General features: G+C 43.7%; 1 protein-coding gene across 2 annotated transcripts; it reads left to right on the plus strand.

Moving 5' to 3' along the window:
- Positions 1–3,444: 3,444 nt before the first annotated feature.
- On the plus strand, positions 3,445–14,197 carry LOC124009540 (ferritin, heavy subunit-like). Of its 2 annotated transcripts, XM_046321545.1 has the most exons (4): positions 3,528–3,657; positions 3,765–3,984; positions 4,315–4,461; positions 13,002–14,197. In XM_046321545.1, the coding sequence occupies exons 2-4, from the start codon at positions 3,817–3,819 to the stop codon at positions 13,302–13,304; spliced, it is 618 nt and encodes a 205-aa protein (XP_046177501.1). In that variant the 5' UTR covers positions 3,528–3,657; positions 3,765–3,816; the 3' UTR covers positions 13,305–14,197. The 2 variants fall into 2 exon arrangements, with proteins under 2 accessions (XP_046177416.1, XP_046177501.1); XM_046321460.1 differs by having other exon boundaries at positions 3,445–3,984.
- The last annotated feature ends 276 nt before the right edge of the window (positions 14,198–14,473 follow it).

A 14,473-nucleotide genomic window follows, 5' to 3' on the forward strand; every position in this document is an offset into this window, starting at 1 on the left:
AAAGCAAGGGCTGATTTCAAGGTTTTACTGCTAACCTACAAAGCATTACATGGGCTTGCTCCTACCTACCTCTCTGATTTGGTCCTGCCGTACATACCTACACGTACGCTACGGTCACAAGACGCAGGCCTCCTAATTGTCCCTAGAATTTCTAAGCAAACAGCTGGAGGCAGGGCTTTCTCCTATAGAGCTCCATTTTTATGGAACGGTCTGCCTACCCATGTCAGAGACGCAAACTCGGTCTCAACCTTTAAGTCTTTACTGAAGACTCATCTCTTCAGTGGGTCATATGATTGAGTGTAGTCTGGCCCAGGAGTGGGAAGGTGAACGGAAAGGCTCTGGAGCAACGAACCACCCTTGCTGTCTCTGCCTGGCCGGTTCCCCTCTTTTCACTGGGATTCTTTGCCTCTAACCCTGTTACGGGGCTGAGTCACTGGCTTGCTGGGGCTCTCTCGTGCCGTCCCTGGGGGGGTGCGTCACCTGGGTGGGTTGATTCACTGTTGTGGTCGGCCTGTCTGGGTTCCCCCCTTGGGTTGTACCGTGTCGGAGATCTTTGTGGGCTATACTCGGCCTTGTCTCAGGATGGTAAGTTGGTGGTTGAAGATTTCCCTCTAGTGGTGTGGGGGCTGTGCTTTGGCAAAGTGGGTGGGGTTATATCCTTCCTGTTTGGCCCTGTCCGGGGTGTCCTCGGATGGGGCCACAGTGTCTCCTGACCCCTCCTGTCTCAGCCTCCAGTAGTTTGTGCAGTAGTTTGTGGGGGCTAGGGTCAGTTTGTTTATCTGGAGTACTTCTCCTGTCCTATTCGGTGTCCTGTGTGAATCTAAGTGTGTGTTCTCTAATTCTCTCCTTCTCTCTTTCTTTCTCTCTCTCGGAGGACCTGAGCCCTAGGACCATGCCCCAGGACTACCTGACATGATGACTCCTTGCTGTCCCCAGTCCACCTGGCCATGCTGCTGCTCCAGTTTGAACTGGCCTGGGCCCTAGGACCATGTCCCAGGACTACCTGACATGAGGACTCCTTGCTGTCCCCAGTCCACCTGGCCATGCTCCTGCTCCAGTTTCAACTGTTCTGCCTTACTATTATTCAACCATGCTGGTCATTTATGAACATTTGAACATCTTGGCCACGTTCTGTTATAATCTCCACCCGGCACAGCCAGAAGAGGACTGGCCACCCCACATATGCTCTCTCTAATTCTCTCTTTCTTTCTCTCTCTCGGAGGACCTGAGCCCTAGGACCGTGCCCCAGGACTACCTGACATGATGGCTCCTTGCTGTCCCCAGTCCACCTGACTGTGCTGCTGCTCCAGTTTCAACTGTTCTGCCTTATTATTATTTGACCATGCTGGTCATTTATGAACATTTGAACATCTTGGTCATGTTCTGTTATAATCTCTACCCGGCACAGCCAGAAGAGGACTGGCCACCCCACATAGCCCGGTTCCTCTCTAGGTTTCTTCCTAGGTTTTGGCCTTTCTAGGGAGTTTTTCCTAGCCACCGTGCTTTTACACCTGCATTGTTTGCTGTTTGGGGTTTTAGGCTGGGTTTCTGTACAGCACTTTGAGATATTAGCTGATGTACGAAGGGCTATATAAATAAATTTGATTTGATTTGATTTAGCTGTACATTAAACATTTGAAGTTGCATAATACAAAGCACGTGCTAAAGTACCATGCATCTGGCATGATGCCAAACCATATAGCTAATTGTTAACCATATGGTAATTGCTCCTTTCATTACTCTAAATGGGTCTTCCAAATGCACAAATGACCCTAAGCATACTTCCAAAGTTGTGGCAAAATGGCTTTTAAGGGCAACAAACTCAAGGTATTGGAGATGCCATCACAAAGCCTTGACCTCAATCCCATAGAGAATTTGTGGGCAGAACCAAAAAGCGTGTACGAGATAGGAGGCCTAGGAGGCCTACAAACCTGACTCACTTACACTAGCTCTGTCTGGAGGAATGGGCCAAAATTCACCCAACTTATTGTGGGAAGCTTGTGGAAGGCTACCTGAAATGTTTGACAGAAGTAAAACAATTTAAAGGCAATGCTAGCATACTAATTGAGTGTATGTAAACTTCTGACCCACTGGGAATGTGATGAAAGAAATAAAAGCTGAAATAAATCAGTGGTGATCCTAACTGACCTAAGACAGGGAATTTTTACTAGGATTAAAATGTCAGGAATTGTGACAAACAGAGTTTAAATGTAGTTGGCTAAGGTGTATGTAAACTTCCAACTTCAACTGTAGGTACCATGACATTAGGAAACTTAACCAAAGCATGGATTTCTGTCATACCTGGTCAATAGAATTACAGGTTAAGGAATCCAATAATGCCATTTTGTAATTTGGGTGAAGTATCCCTAAGCAAGCTGAACTTCGGCAAGCAAGACGGAGCTGCTCTTCCTCCCGGGGAAGGACTGCCCGTTCCATGATCTCGCCATCACGGTTGACAACTCCATTGTGTCCTCCTCCCAGAGCGCTAAGAACCTTGGCGTGATCCTGGACAACAAACTGTCGTTCTCAACTAACATCAAGGCGGTGGCCCGTTCCTGTAGGTTCATGCTCTACAACATCCGCAGAGTACGACCCTGCCTCACACAGGAAGCGGCGCAGGTCCTAATCCAGGCACTTGTCATCTCCCGTCTGGATTACTGCAACTCGCTGTTGGCTGGGCTCCCTGCCTGTGCCATTAAACCCCTACAACTCATCCAGAACGCCGCAGCCCGTCTAGTGTTCAACCTTCCCAAGTTCTCTCACGTCACCCCGCTCCTCCGCTCTCTCCACTGGCTTCCAGTTGAAGCTCGCATCCGCTACAAGACCATGGTGCTTGCCTACGGAGCTGTGAGGGGAACGGCACCTCAGTACCTCCAGGCTCTGATCAGGCCCTACACCCAAATAAGGGCACTGCGTTCATCCACCTCTGGCCTGCTCGCCTCCCTACCACTGAGGAAGTACAGTTCCCGCTCAGCTCAGTCAAAACTGTTCGCTGCTCTGGCTCCCCAATGGTGGAACAAACTCCCTCACGACGCCAGGACAGCGGAGTCAATCACCACCTTCCGGAGACACTTGAAACCCCACCTCTTTAAGGAATACCTAGGATAGGATAAAGTAATCCTTCTCACCCCCCTTAAAATATTTAGATGCACTATTGTAAAGTGGTTGTTCCACTGGATGTCATAAGGTGAATGCACCAATTTGTAAGTCGCTCTGGATAAGAGCGTCTGCTAAATGACTTAAATGTAAATGTAAATGTAATTCTGTTCAATGAAAATTGTACTATTTTATTCTATTCTATTCTATTGTGACGAGCATAAATAATTTTCCAACACCCAATTGTGACGCACTGACCAACATCCCATCCCTTGAATCAAAATGAATGATTTCGATAGTATGATCACAGTAGGCTTAAGCTACAATTCATGTTCATGCATTAGCCACTGTTCTTGCTGACATGCTCCCTTTCTAACAATGTTCACTCGTCGTTGTTTGATTGTTGGCTACTTTTCGCAATTGACGTCGCTCTTCACTTTGATATAGGGCGGTGTGTCGTTCAATGCACCGGATGAACTTGAGAAGCTGAACGGGAAACGATTTATCCGTTTCTATTATCCTACACTCCCGCAACCAAAGACTGTATACAACACTTATCGTGTAAGTAGTTCTTTATATTAGGATCTATTAATTAAGTATTACACATGCAATCAAAAAGTGTGTCGTTCAATCGAGATCAGTAACGTTAGCGATCTACTTTATTGCAGTTGCGCACAACGGTTGTTGTTACAATCTAACCACAGTCGGGACTTTTTGAACATGGCTGAACCAAGCGGCAAAAGATTGAAGACCAACCTGCCTAACTGTAAAACTCACCGAGCTTTTCTCGGGAGCAGAGTGAAACAGAATCTCCCAGCGGTCGTTGAGGAGAGTTTGTGCGGAGTATCTACATTGATTATGGAGGTCGCTTACATACTTGATGCACTGGTAAGGGCGACCCGACCATCTAGCAATAGGCTGCAACTGCAAGTTACTTGTTTACGAAATTCTATCAGGGTAAATTGAGATGGAGAGACGGGAGTAGGAGGGGAGACGGGGGAGTAGGAGGTGGAGGGAAGATGGAGAAACATGGGGGAAGAGAGAGAGGATGGAGAGAAGAAAACAAATGGACATCATGAGTTGATTACGTTTACCAAGTAGCCTATGTGAGTCACAATATAAATAAAGTTGTATACCCTCCAATATAGCAATATATGTCAATAACCTATTTGTACGTGGATCACTCTTACCTGAGTTACTCTGTATTGACTCTTCCAGGCTAAGATATTTGAGCAGGATGACATTGCCTTGCCAAGAGTGGCAGCGTTCTTCCATGAGCAGTCTGTGAACGAACAGGCGAAGGCTGAGGCCATGCTGGACTACCTGTCAGACAGAGGGGGACAGTACTGCAGTAAAGACATCCAGGTAAAGCTGCCCACTCATAGAAATAGAATGAACCTCCAGTACACCCATTATAGCATAGTTGACCCGAATGGAGACGCCCAATCTACATATTCTAATTCTGTGTGCCCACTGCCAGCGGAGAGGGGATGGGCTCCTAACTCTAGGCACTAAAGCAGGGTTTCCACTAGTTTCCCCAGCCACAAAGTCAAAATGATATTGGAGAAAAAAAGAAGCTTTTTGGTCTCAATTTAAGGTTAGGCATAAGTTTAGCAATGTGGTGAGAGTTGAGGTTAGGGTGGAGAATCAGATTTTAATAATAAAATGGTAGAAATAGGCAGGGTTTATGACTTTGTGTCTGTGGTAACTAGGGATGACCATAAAGCAGGGCATGGAAAGGGAAGTACCTAGTCAGTTGTACAACTGAATGCATTCAACTGAGATGTCTTCCACATTTAACCCAACTCCTCTGAATCATTTTTGAATTTCATCTAGTAGAATTCGCTGCACAATATTGGGGGAGAGAGTCCGCTTCAGATCCATGTGTGTTTAACAGCAACTGATAATCAGCTGATTTTTGAAGTTCAACATGTAGCCTAGATGTAGTGGGCTCACATGAACTAGCCAGCTAGCTAACTTGGCTGGTTCATTGTTGCCCATGTGAGGACGTTAGACTAGCAAGACTTTTAGCTAGCTAGCCTAGTATAGGACATTGCTGTGAAGTAGCAGAGAGAACACTATAACTTGGGTGGCTGGACCCTTTGACAATTTTTAGGGCCTTCCTCTGGTCCCGCCTTGTATAGAGGTCCTGGATGACAGTGAGCTCGGCCCCAGTGATGTACCTGTAGTGCCTTGCGGTCGGATGCCAAGCAGGTGCCATACCAATAGGTGATGAAGCCAGTAAAGATGCTCTCAATGGTGCAGCTGTAGAACTTTTTGAGGATCTGAAGGCCCATGCCAAATCTTTTCAGGGGGAGTTGTCGTGCCCCCTTCGACTGTGTTGGCGTGTTTGGACCATGATAGAACGTTAGTGATGTGGACACCAAGGAACTTGCTAACTTAGCTGGTTCATTGTTGCCCATGAAAGGAAGTTAGGCTAGCAAGCATTTTAGCCAGCTAGCTTAGTCTAGGACATCAAAAACTACAAGCGTGTGTACTACTGTATGACAGTCATAGACTGTTTTGCCAACATGAATTAGAGATGGATGGCATTGGCGTTCATCTACTCTACAAGTAGGGTCAAAAACATGTTTTTCTAATTGCGCACACACACAGAAATCAGTACCATGGAGAGCCACATGATATTTATTTAATGTTGATTGGACTGAATTGTTTTTGCTATCTTTTAAGTTTGTTTTCACTGTATTAGACAAAGCATATACGGTATAATCTAGTTGATTTGAGGATGTTTAAGTTGAAATAGTGCTGGAATAGCGGAGGCAGTGCTCCTGTTTCTTTGTGCTGACTTGCTGTGGTTCTAAATCAGTAGTTGCTTACTAAACTGTCAAACATTAACTTCATTGAGCATGTTGTAAACAATGGGTGAAAATGTTTGTTATACATACAATATTTGTTTTGTCTACTTCACCGGATGTTGCTTCAGGTGTTATGATTCATCACAAAACCGATGTGAGAATGCTGATCATTGACTACAGCTCCATGTTCAACACCATAGTGCCTTCAAAGCTCATCACTAAGCTAAGGACCCTGGGACTTAACACCTCGCTCTGCAACTGGATTCTGGACTTGCTGACGGGCCGCCCCAGGTGGTAAGGGTAGGCAACAACACATCTGCCACGCTGATAGTCAACACTGGGGGAGCCTCAGGGGTACGTGCTTAGTCCCCTCCTGGACTCCCTGTAGTGGAGCAGGTTGAGAGCTTCAAGTTCCTTGGTGTCCACATCACCAATAAACTATCATGGTCCAAACACTCCAAGACAGAAGTGAAGAGGGCATGACAATGCATTTTCCCCCTCGGGAGACTGAAAAGATTTGGCCTGGGTCCTCAGATCCTCAAAATGTTCTCCAGCTCCACCATCAAGGAGCATCCTGACTGGTTGCATCACTGCCTGGTATGGCAATTGCTCAGCCTCTGACCACAAGACACTACAGAGGGTAGTGCGTACGGCCCAGTACATCACTGGGGCTAAGTTGCCTGCCATCCAGGACTTCTACACCAGGTGTCAGAGAATGGCCCTAAAAATTGTCAAAGACCCCAGTCATAGACTGTTCTCTCTACTACCGCATTTCAAGCAGCACACAAGTGCTAAGTCTAGGACAAAATGGCTCCTCAACAGTTTTTACCCCCAAGCCATAAGACTCCTGAACAGGTAATCAAATGGCTACCCGGACTATTTGTATTGTGTTTCCCCCCACCTCCTCTTTTACGCTGCTGCTACTCTGTTTATCATACATGCATAGTCACTAACTATACATTCATGTACATACTACCTCAATTGTCCCGACCAACCAGTGCTCCTGCACATTGGCTAACTGGACTATCTGCATTGTGTCCCACCACCTGCCAGCCTGACTAACCGGTGTCTGTATGTAGCCTCGCTACTTCTATAGCCTCACTACTGTATATAGCCTCAGTACTGTTATTTTTCACTGTCTTTTTACCGTTTTATTTCTTTACTTACCTATTGTTCACCTAATACATTGTTTGCACTATTGGTTAGAGCCTGTAAGTAAGCATTTCACTGTAAGGTAAACTTTGATTTGTTTTGAGATGTTACCCCACTCTTCCACCAAGGAACCTGCAAGTTCCCGGACATTTCTGGGGGGAATGGCCCTAGCCCTCACCCTCCGAGCCAACAGGTCCCAGACGTGCTCAATGGGATTGAGATACGGGCTCTTCGCTGGCCATGGCAGAACACGGACATTCCTGTCTTGCAGGAAATCACGCACAGAATGAGCAGTATGGCTGGTGGCATTGTCATGCTGGAGGGACATGTCAGAATGAGCCTGCAGAAAGGGTACCACATGAGGGAGGAGGATGTCTTCCCTGTAACGTACAGCGTTGAGATTGCCTGCAATGACAACAAGCGCTGTCCAATTGCGCGTTCCTGGTGTAACTCGGCAGTGGCTGGTGCCATCCTGTACCTGTCCCGCAGATGTGATGTTCGGTTGTACCAATCCAGTGCAGTTGTTGTTACATGTGTTTTGCCACTGCAAGCACAATCAGCTGTCCGTCCTGTCTCCCTGTATCGCTGTCTTAGGCGTCTCACAGTAAGGACATTGCCATTTATTGCCCTGGACACATCTGCAGTCCTCATGCCTCCTTGCAGCATGCTTAAGGCACGTTCACGCAGATGAGCAGGGACCCTGGGCATCTTCCTTTTGTTTTTTTCAGAGTCAGTAGAAAGGCCTAACTGTGACCTTAATTGCCTACCGGCTGTAAGCTGTTAGTGTCTTAACGACCATTCCACAGGTGCATGTTCATTAATTGTTTATGGTTCATTGAACAAGCATGTGAAACAGTGTTTAAACCCTTTAAAATGAAGATCTGTAAAGTTATCTGGATTTTTACAAATGATCTTTGAAAGACAGGGTCCTGAAAAAGGGACGTTATTTTGTTGTTTCTGAGTTTATGAACTAATTTCTGTGCATACATTTTTTTGGGAATAATCACATTGCTTGAAAGCATTAAAAATACAGAAAATATCCAAAATACATAATAAATTGTGCTTCATCAATTTACCTGATTTTGATGACTGTTGAACAAAATGAAGATGTTAATTTTCTTGTAATGCTTTTTGTATTAAAAAATCTTAATTTACAGCTCAATTTTAGCAAATTCTAAATTTGCAATTAATCATGACAAATCCTGTGATTAACTCAATGTTTTTATCATTTGACAGCCCTAGTATGAACATGATATCACAAATAAGTGTGATACAATTACTGTAATAACTCTGAGCAAATACATAGATCAGGATCTGCAAGTCCTTACTCTGCACTAATGCTGCATGCAACTATACAGTATATGAATGGTATAAAGCATCAGACACACCAAGGACACTGTTCTTAGCAGCTCTGCCGAAAGTGTCTGCAGTCAACTTTTTGTTGTTCACATAGCACAGCTCAACTCCAGAACACAAGTTGGCAGTCCCTTTCTTAAGATATGTTTGGCTTGTGCCTGTTGTAGATAACTACGGTTAGGTAGCTAGCAAGCAAGCTCATTTCCAATGGGAACAAATGAGTCATAGTGGGCAAGTCCACTCTGTTCGTAACATATTCTAGTTTTGGGAACTGAAAACTGTATTGAGAACATTTGCAGAATGTCGGCCAAAATCCATCTCGTTCCATTTTCTCCCATTGCCGGGCAACGGACTTCCTCTCACCACCATATTTGGTAGTAGGTGGAAACGCCAAGCAGCTGCATAACTGACAAATATCGATGCTAACTGTTTAACAAACGTTAGCTAGCAAGCGAACTGGCACTGATCGTATGGGATAATGGAGAATTGCTAGATAGCTAGCTTGGTAAAGCATTTAGTTTTGTGTGCATTGTGCTGCATACCACCCCATTAATTTCACATGAAGTGTGTGTGACTGCCTGGCTCAGTTAGCAAACTAACGTTAGCTAGCTAGCTAATGAGCAAGTGCACATTATCAAACTCAAGCTATATGTCATATATGTAAAGACTTGCTATAGGAAAAAAAGTAGAATGCAGCCTTGTTTTAGTTAGAACAATTCTGATGAAAAGGCTGCGGACTACACCTGGAAAATTGCTTTCTGATTGACTCACAGCCAAGTAGAAATGGAAGGTTCTTCGGTACCAGGTCGGTACGTATTGTGTTTTTGCAAGAGAAGGAACGGCCTCCTATTGTGCAATGCACCTATTGGCCGTCAGTTCTCAGTGTGTCTGACTTCTAACAATTAATGGCATGCTGCCTGTCAAGATTAACGGCAACTTTAACGTAAACTCACTCACTTTTGTACATCGCCTTGGTCCGTACAATTTACCTTATTTTTGCGCCCAAAAAAACGTAATACTTCCAGATCAACTGTAATATCAATACCAATGTAAAGCACAATTTATCCCCTTTCCAACCAAATGAATGACGAAACCTTCATGATGCCCATCTCTGCATAATTCAAGAAGGCAATGAGCTCCTTCGGGTCTTTAAAAAAAAATGTCGGGTGGGAAGCGAAGGCTGCGAAGTGATCTTGAAAGAGGGAAATATGTTGTGTGAAGAAACAGGTTTTTTCACCCGATTTGTCCAACTAATCAACTTTAAAATATAAATAAAACAAAGAGTTTATGTAATGTCTCATCACATACCTGTTTGAAGGTTTCTGACAAATTTGAAGAGGAATTTAGGGCTGCGCTAACATTAGCCTCACAAGTGAACTGCAGCTGTGCTGGCTTTTGAGTGTCACGATGGCTTGCAGTAATGATGTTGGGAAAAAAATGCAACTGGCAATAATTATATTAATTTAGACAAAAATAATGAAGTTGTCTTACAAGTGTATATGGTTAAGCATGATTTTAATCTGAGAGAAGGGCTACCCCTTGCAAATGCGCGCTGTACTTTACTTGTGATGATCAGGATGTAACGTACAGCGTCAGAGGGTCAGCTTTAAAAAAAAAAAATCTCCAATACTGTTAGTATTACCATGTCAATCAACACTGACTCGAAACGTAGTTCACACCCTGAATTTTGATGCCAACACATCTTTTATAGTCCCATTCGTTTTCATTGCAGTCGCGGAATGTACGGAATGGGGTGAGTTTACTAAATGTACAGAATGGGGTGAGTTTACTAAAGTCCTTGTGTTGTAACGTAATACCTATAGGATCTGCTACATACCTTTCAGAGATGGTGTTTTGGTTGGTGTTGGGGCTCCTTGGGGCTAGAAATAAGGGGTTGTGAGTGGACTGGACAGGTTAGGGAAATCTGAGGCCAAGGGGGATGGGGGGGTTAAACTATAACCTTGGGGCTTTGCCTGGGGCTCAGGCCTAATGCCTGCCAGGGTGTACATTTCCCCTGAGTTCCGGAAAATTGGGGAGATTAATGCGCAGGCGGAAGGACAGTGCATTAATTGTGTTTCCAGATGTACAGGGTGACGTTGCCACTTTAGTTTTTCTTTCTGCCTCCTCTAGTTTTACGAGTCATGTAAAATAGAAACTGTGTGGGACTGCTAAGGGGTCCATCATCAGCAATTTGGGACACCTTGTTATCCATTTGATCAGTGAGGGCAAATGATATGTCCTAAACAAGTATATTTGTCAGTTCTAATATTATTAAGATGTGTATTCAATTCTGCAATAATAGATGACTTTGGTTGAAGTTTGGAAAAAAACTTGTCAGTAAGGCCTTTTTTACCCTGTTATTTATTTTATTTTTTTACAGTTTGGACAGATTCATTTGCATACAGATTATAGCAAAATTAGGAGGGATGTAGTGTTTTCAGATTTTAAGAAACGATTCAATTGGGCGACCCGACCAAATTCACATTAAAAATGTGAGTTATACAGTTGCTTGTGAAAGTATTCACCCCCCTTGGCATTTTTCCTATTTTGTTGCCTTACAACCTGGAATTAAAATATATATTTATAGGGGGGGTTTGTATAATTTGATTTACACAACATGCATACCACTTTAAAGATGCATAATGTTTTTTTTATTGTGAAACAAACAAGAAATAAGACAAAAAAATCCAAACTTGAGCGTGCATAACTATTCACCCTCCCAAAGTCAATACTTTGCAGAGCCACATTTTGCAGCAATTACAGCTGCAAATCTCTTGGGGTATGTCTCTAAGCTTGGCACATCTAGTCACTGGGATGTTTGCCCATTCTTCAAGGCAAAACTGCTCCAGCTCCTTCAAGCTGGTTCTGCTGGTGTACAGCAATCTATAAGTCATACCACATATTCTCAATTGGATTGAGGTCTGGGATTTGACTAGGCCATTCCAAGACATTTAAATATTTCCCCTTAAACCCCTCGAGTGTAGCTTTAGCAGTATGCTTAGGGTCATTGTCCTGCTGGAAGGTGAACCTCTGTCACAGTCTCAAATCTCTGGAAGACTGAAACAGATTTCCCTCAAGAATTTCCCTGTATTTAGCGACATCCATCATTCCTTCAATTCTGGCCAGTTCCTGCTGATGGAAAAACATCCCAGGCAGCATGATGCTGCCACCACCATGCTTCACTGTGGAGATGGTATTCTTGGGGTGATAAGAGGTGTTGGGTTTGCGCCAGACATGGCGTCTTCCTTGATGGCCAAAAAGCAACATTTTTGTCTCATCTGACCAGAGTACCTTCTTCCTTATGTTTGGGGAGTCTCCCACATGCCTTTTTGGCGAACACCAAACGTGTTTGCTTATTTCTTTCTTTAAGCAATGTTTTTTTATGGCCACTCTTCTGTAAAGCCCAGCTCTGTGGAGTGTACAGCTAAAAGTGGTCCTATGGACAGATACTCCAATCTCCGCTGTGGAGCTTTGCAGCTCCTTCAGGGTTATCTTTGGTCTCTTTGTTGCCTCTCTGATTAATGCCCACCTTGCCTGGTCCATGAGTTTTGGTGGGCGGCCCTCTCTTGGCAGGTTTGTTGTGTTGCCATATTATTTCCATTCTTTAATAATGGATTTAATGGTGCTCGTGGGCTGTTCAAAGTTTCTGATTTTAATTTTTTTTATAACCCAACCCTGATCTGTACTTCTGCACAACTTTGTCCCTGACCTATGTGGAGAGCTCCTTGGTCTTCATGGTGCCGCTTGCTTGGTGGTGCTGCTTGCTTGGTGGTGTTGCAGACTCTAGGGCCTTTCAGAACAGGTGTGTGTATATATACTGAGATCATGTGACAGATCATGTGACAGATTGCACACAGGTGGACTTTATTTAACTAATTATGTGATTTTTGAAGGTAATTGGTTGCACCAGATCATATTTAGGGGCTTTATAGCAAAGGAGGTGAATACATATGCATGCACCACTTTTTTTTTTTTTCACATTTTTTTTTTTTTCACATTTTTTTTCACTTCACCTATTTGGACTATTTTTTGTATGTCCAATACATGAAATCCAAATAAACATCCATTTAAATTACAGGTTGTAATGCAACAAAATAGGAAAAATGCCAAGGGGATTAATACTTTTAAAAGGCACTGTACATCTGTCATTCTCATTAAAAGCAAGCCAGAGAAACAGTACCGGTAGATCTGTTCAAAGTTCTCTATTTCTATGCTTCCCGTTCATAAGTTTTGTTTTTGCATCTTTTACTTTCAGTTTTGTACACCAGCTTCAAACAACTGAAAATACATTATTTGTTGTTATTTAAATATATTTCACAGCGGTTTAGATGGTAAAATTATTATCTACACTGGGCATTGCTTGTTTTGTCACAAACTGAAATTAGGCAAACTATTCAAATTTTAGGAAATGGTGGAACAATTTTAAAGTACTATTACAAGAAAAAAAATAGTTATCCTTCAAGTTATCCTTCAATGCTGTCTATGTAACATTTAGGTTATTTAGCAGACGTTTTATCCAGAGCGACAGTGCATTCTAATGGTGGTCTTTGTGTGTGTGTGTGTGCTGTCTTTGTCACCCAGAGGCCTGGCTGTGAGGAGGTGTATGCCGTGATCCCAGCCCTGGAGCTGATGCTGGGCCAGTGGAAGGAGGAGATGGCCGTGATGGTGGAGCTCAGCCAGTTGTCCAAGGAGCACAGCGACCCGCACTCCGCCAGTGTGATCAAGAGCCGCTTCCTGGGGCCGCTGGTGCCCCGTGTCAAACTGCTGGGAGACCTGCTGACCAACGCACGTAGGGTGGGCTGCACCAGCGACAGCTCGGGGGGCTTCGGGGAGTACCTCATCGACCAGCTGCAGGAGGAGTTGACCAACGTCTCCAGTAGATAAATCACTCAGTAGTTTATATTAAAGAAAACTACTTTGCGAGTTCGACTCTCAAAACAAGCCTCTCCTGTCAGTGTTTTATGGCCACCTATATTGTATTATAGCTTGTCTGTAAGTCCAATGTATTGTAGAAGACACTCCCTATTCCTACATAACTTGCTAGCTCCTCAATAGAAATTATTGTAACTGAAAAAACAAGGGGAATCATTTGAGGCGTATGGCTTAGTTACAACTAGGATTATTCGGAACCAAGCTGTAGAACTTCTTAATTCCTGTTTGCATTTCTGCACAATTTGTTTAAATGTTTGGTGTGTTCGAGAGAGGGAAACATCTTGAATCCAGTATTTTAGGTTCTAAAATACATGTATTCAAAAAGAATGAATACATATATTATGCACTAGATTTGGGCATTTAAAAGGACACAGCCTCATTGTATCATGTTCAGTGCCTTTGGAAAGTATTCAGGCTCCTTTACTTTTTCAACATTTTGCTAGGTTACAGCCTTATACTAAAATGTATTACATCGTTTTTCCCCTCAATCTACACACAATACACGATAATGACAAAGCAAAAACAGTTTTTTTGAAATGTTTGCTAATTTATTAAAATAAAAAACAGATCACATTTACATAAGTATTCAGACCCTTTACTCAGTACTTTGTTTAAGCACATTTGGCAACGATTTCAGCCTCGACTCTTCTTGGGTATGACGCTAAAAGCTTAGCACAGCTATATTTGGGTAGTTTCTCCATTTCTTCTCTGACAATCCGCTCAAGCTCTATCAGGTTGCATGGGGAGCTTTGCTGCACAGCTATTTTCAGTTCTCTCCAGAGATGTTCGATTGGGTTCAAGTCCTGGCTCTGGCTGGGCCACTCAAGGACATTCAGAGACTTGTGCTGAAGCAACTCCTGCATTCTCTTGGCTGTGTGCTTAGGGTCATTGTCCTGTTGGAAGGTGAACCTTCACTCCAGTCTGAGGTCCTGAGCACTCTGGAGCAGGTTTTCATGAAGGATTCCTCTGTACTTTGCTCTCTTCATCTTTGCCTAGATCCTGACTAGTCTCCCAGACCCTCCTGCTGAAAAACATCCCCAAAGCATGATGCTGCCACCACCAGGCTTCACAATAGGGATGGTTCCAGGTTTCCTCCAGATGTGACACTTGGCATTCAGGTC

This window comes from Oncorhynchus gorbuscha, linkage group LG01 (assembly GCF_021184085.1).
Source record: "Oncorhynchus gorbuscha isolate QuinsamMale2020 ecotype Even-year linkage group LG01, OgorEven_v1.0, whole genome shotgun sequence".
Lineage (NCBI taxonomy): Eukaryota > Metazoa > Chordata > Actinopteri > Salmoniformes > Salmonidae > Oncorhynchus > Oncorhynchus gorbuscha.

Excerpts from the sequence above, each read along its gene's own strand:
- LOC124009540 (XM_046321460.1), top strand. The coding sequence starts at position 3,817 with ATGGCTGAACCAAGCGGCAAAAGATTGAAGACCAACCTGCCTAACTGT. Across the intron at positions 3,985-4,314 it reads CTTACATACTTGATGCACTG|GCTAAGATATTTGAGCAGGA; the intron begins GTAAGGGCGACC and ends TGACTCTTCCAG. Across the intron at positions 4,462-13,001 it reads ACTGCAGTAAAGACATCCAG|AGGCCTGGCTGTGAGGAGGT; the intron begins GTAAAGCTGCCC and ends TTTGTCACCCAG.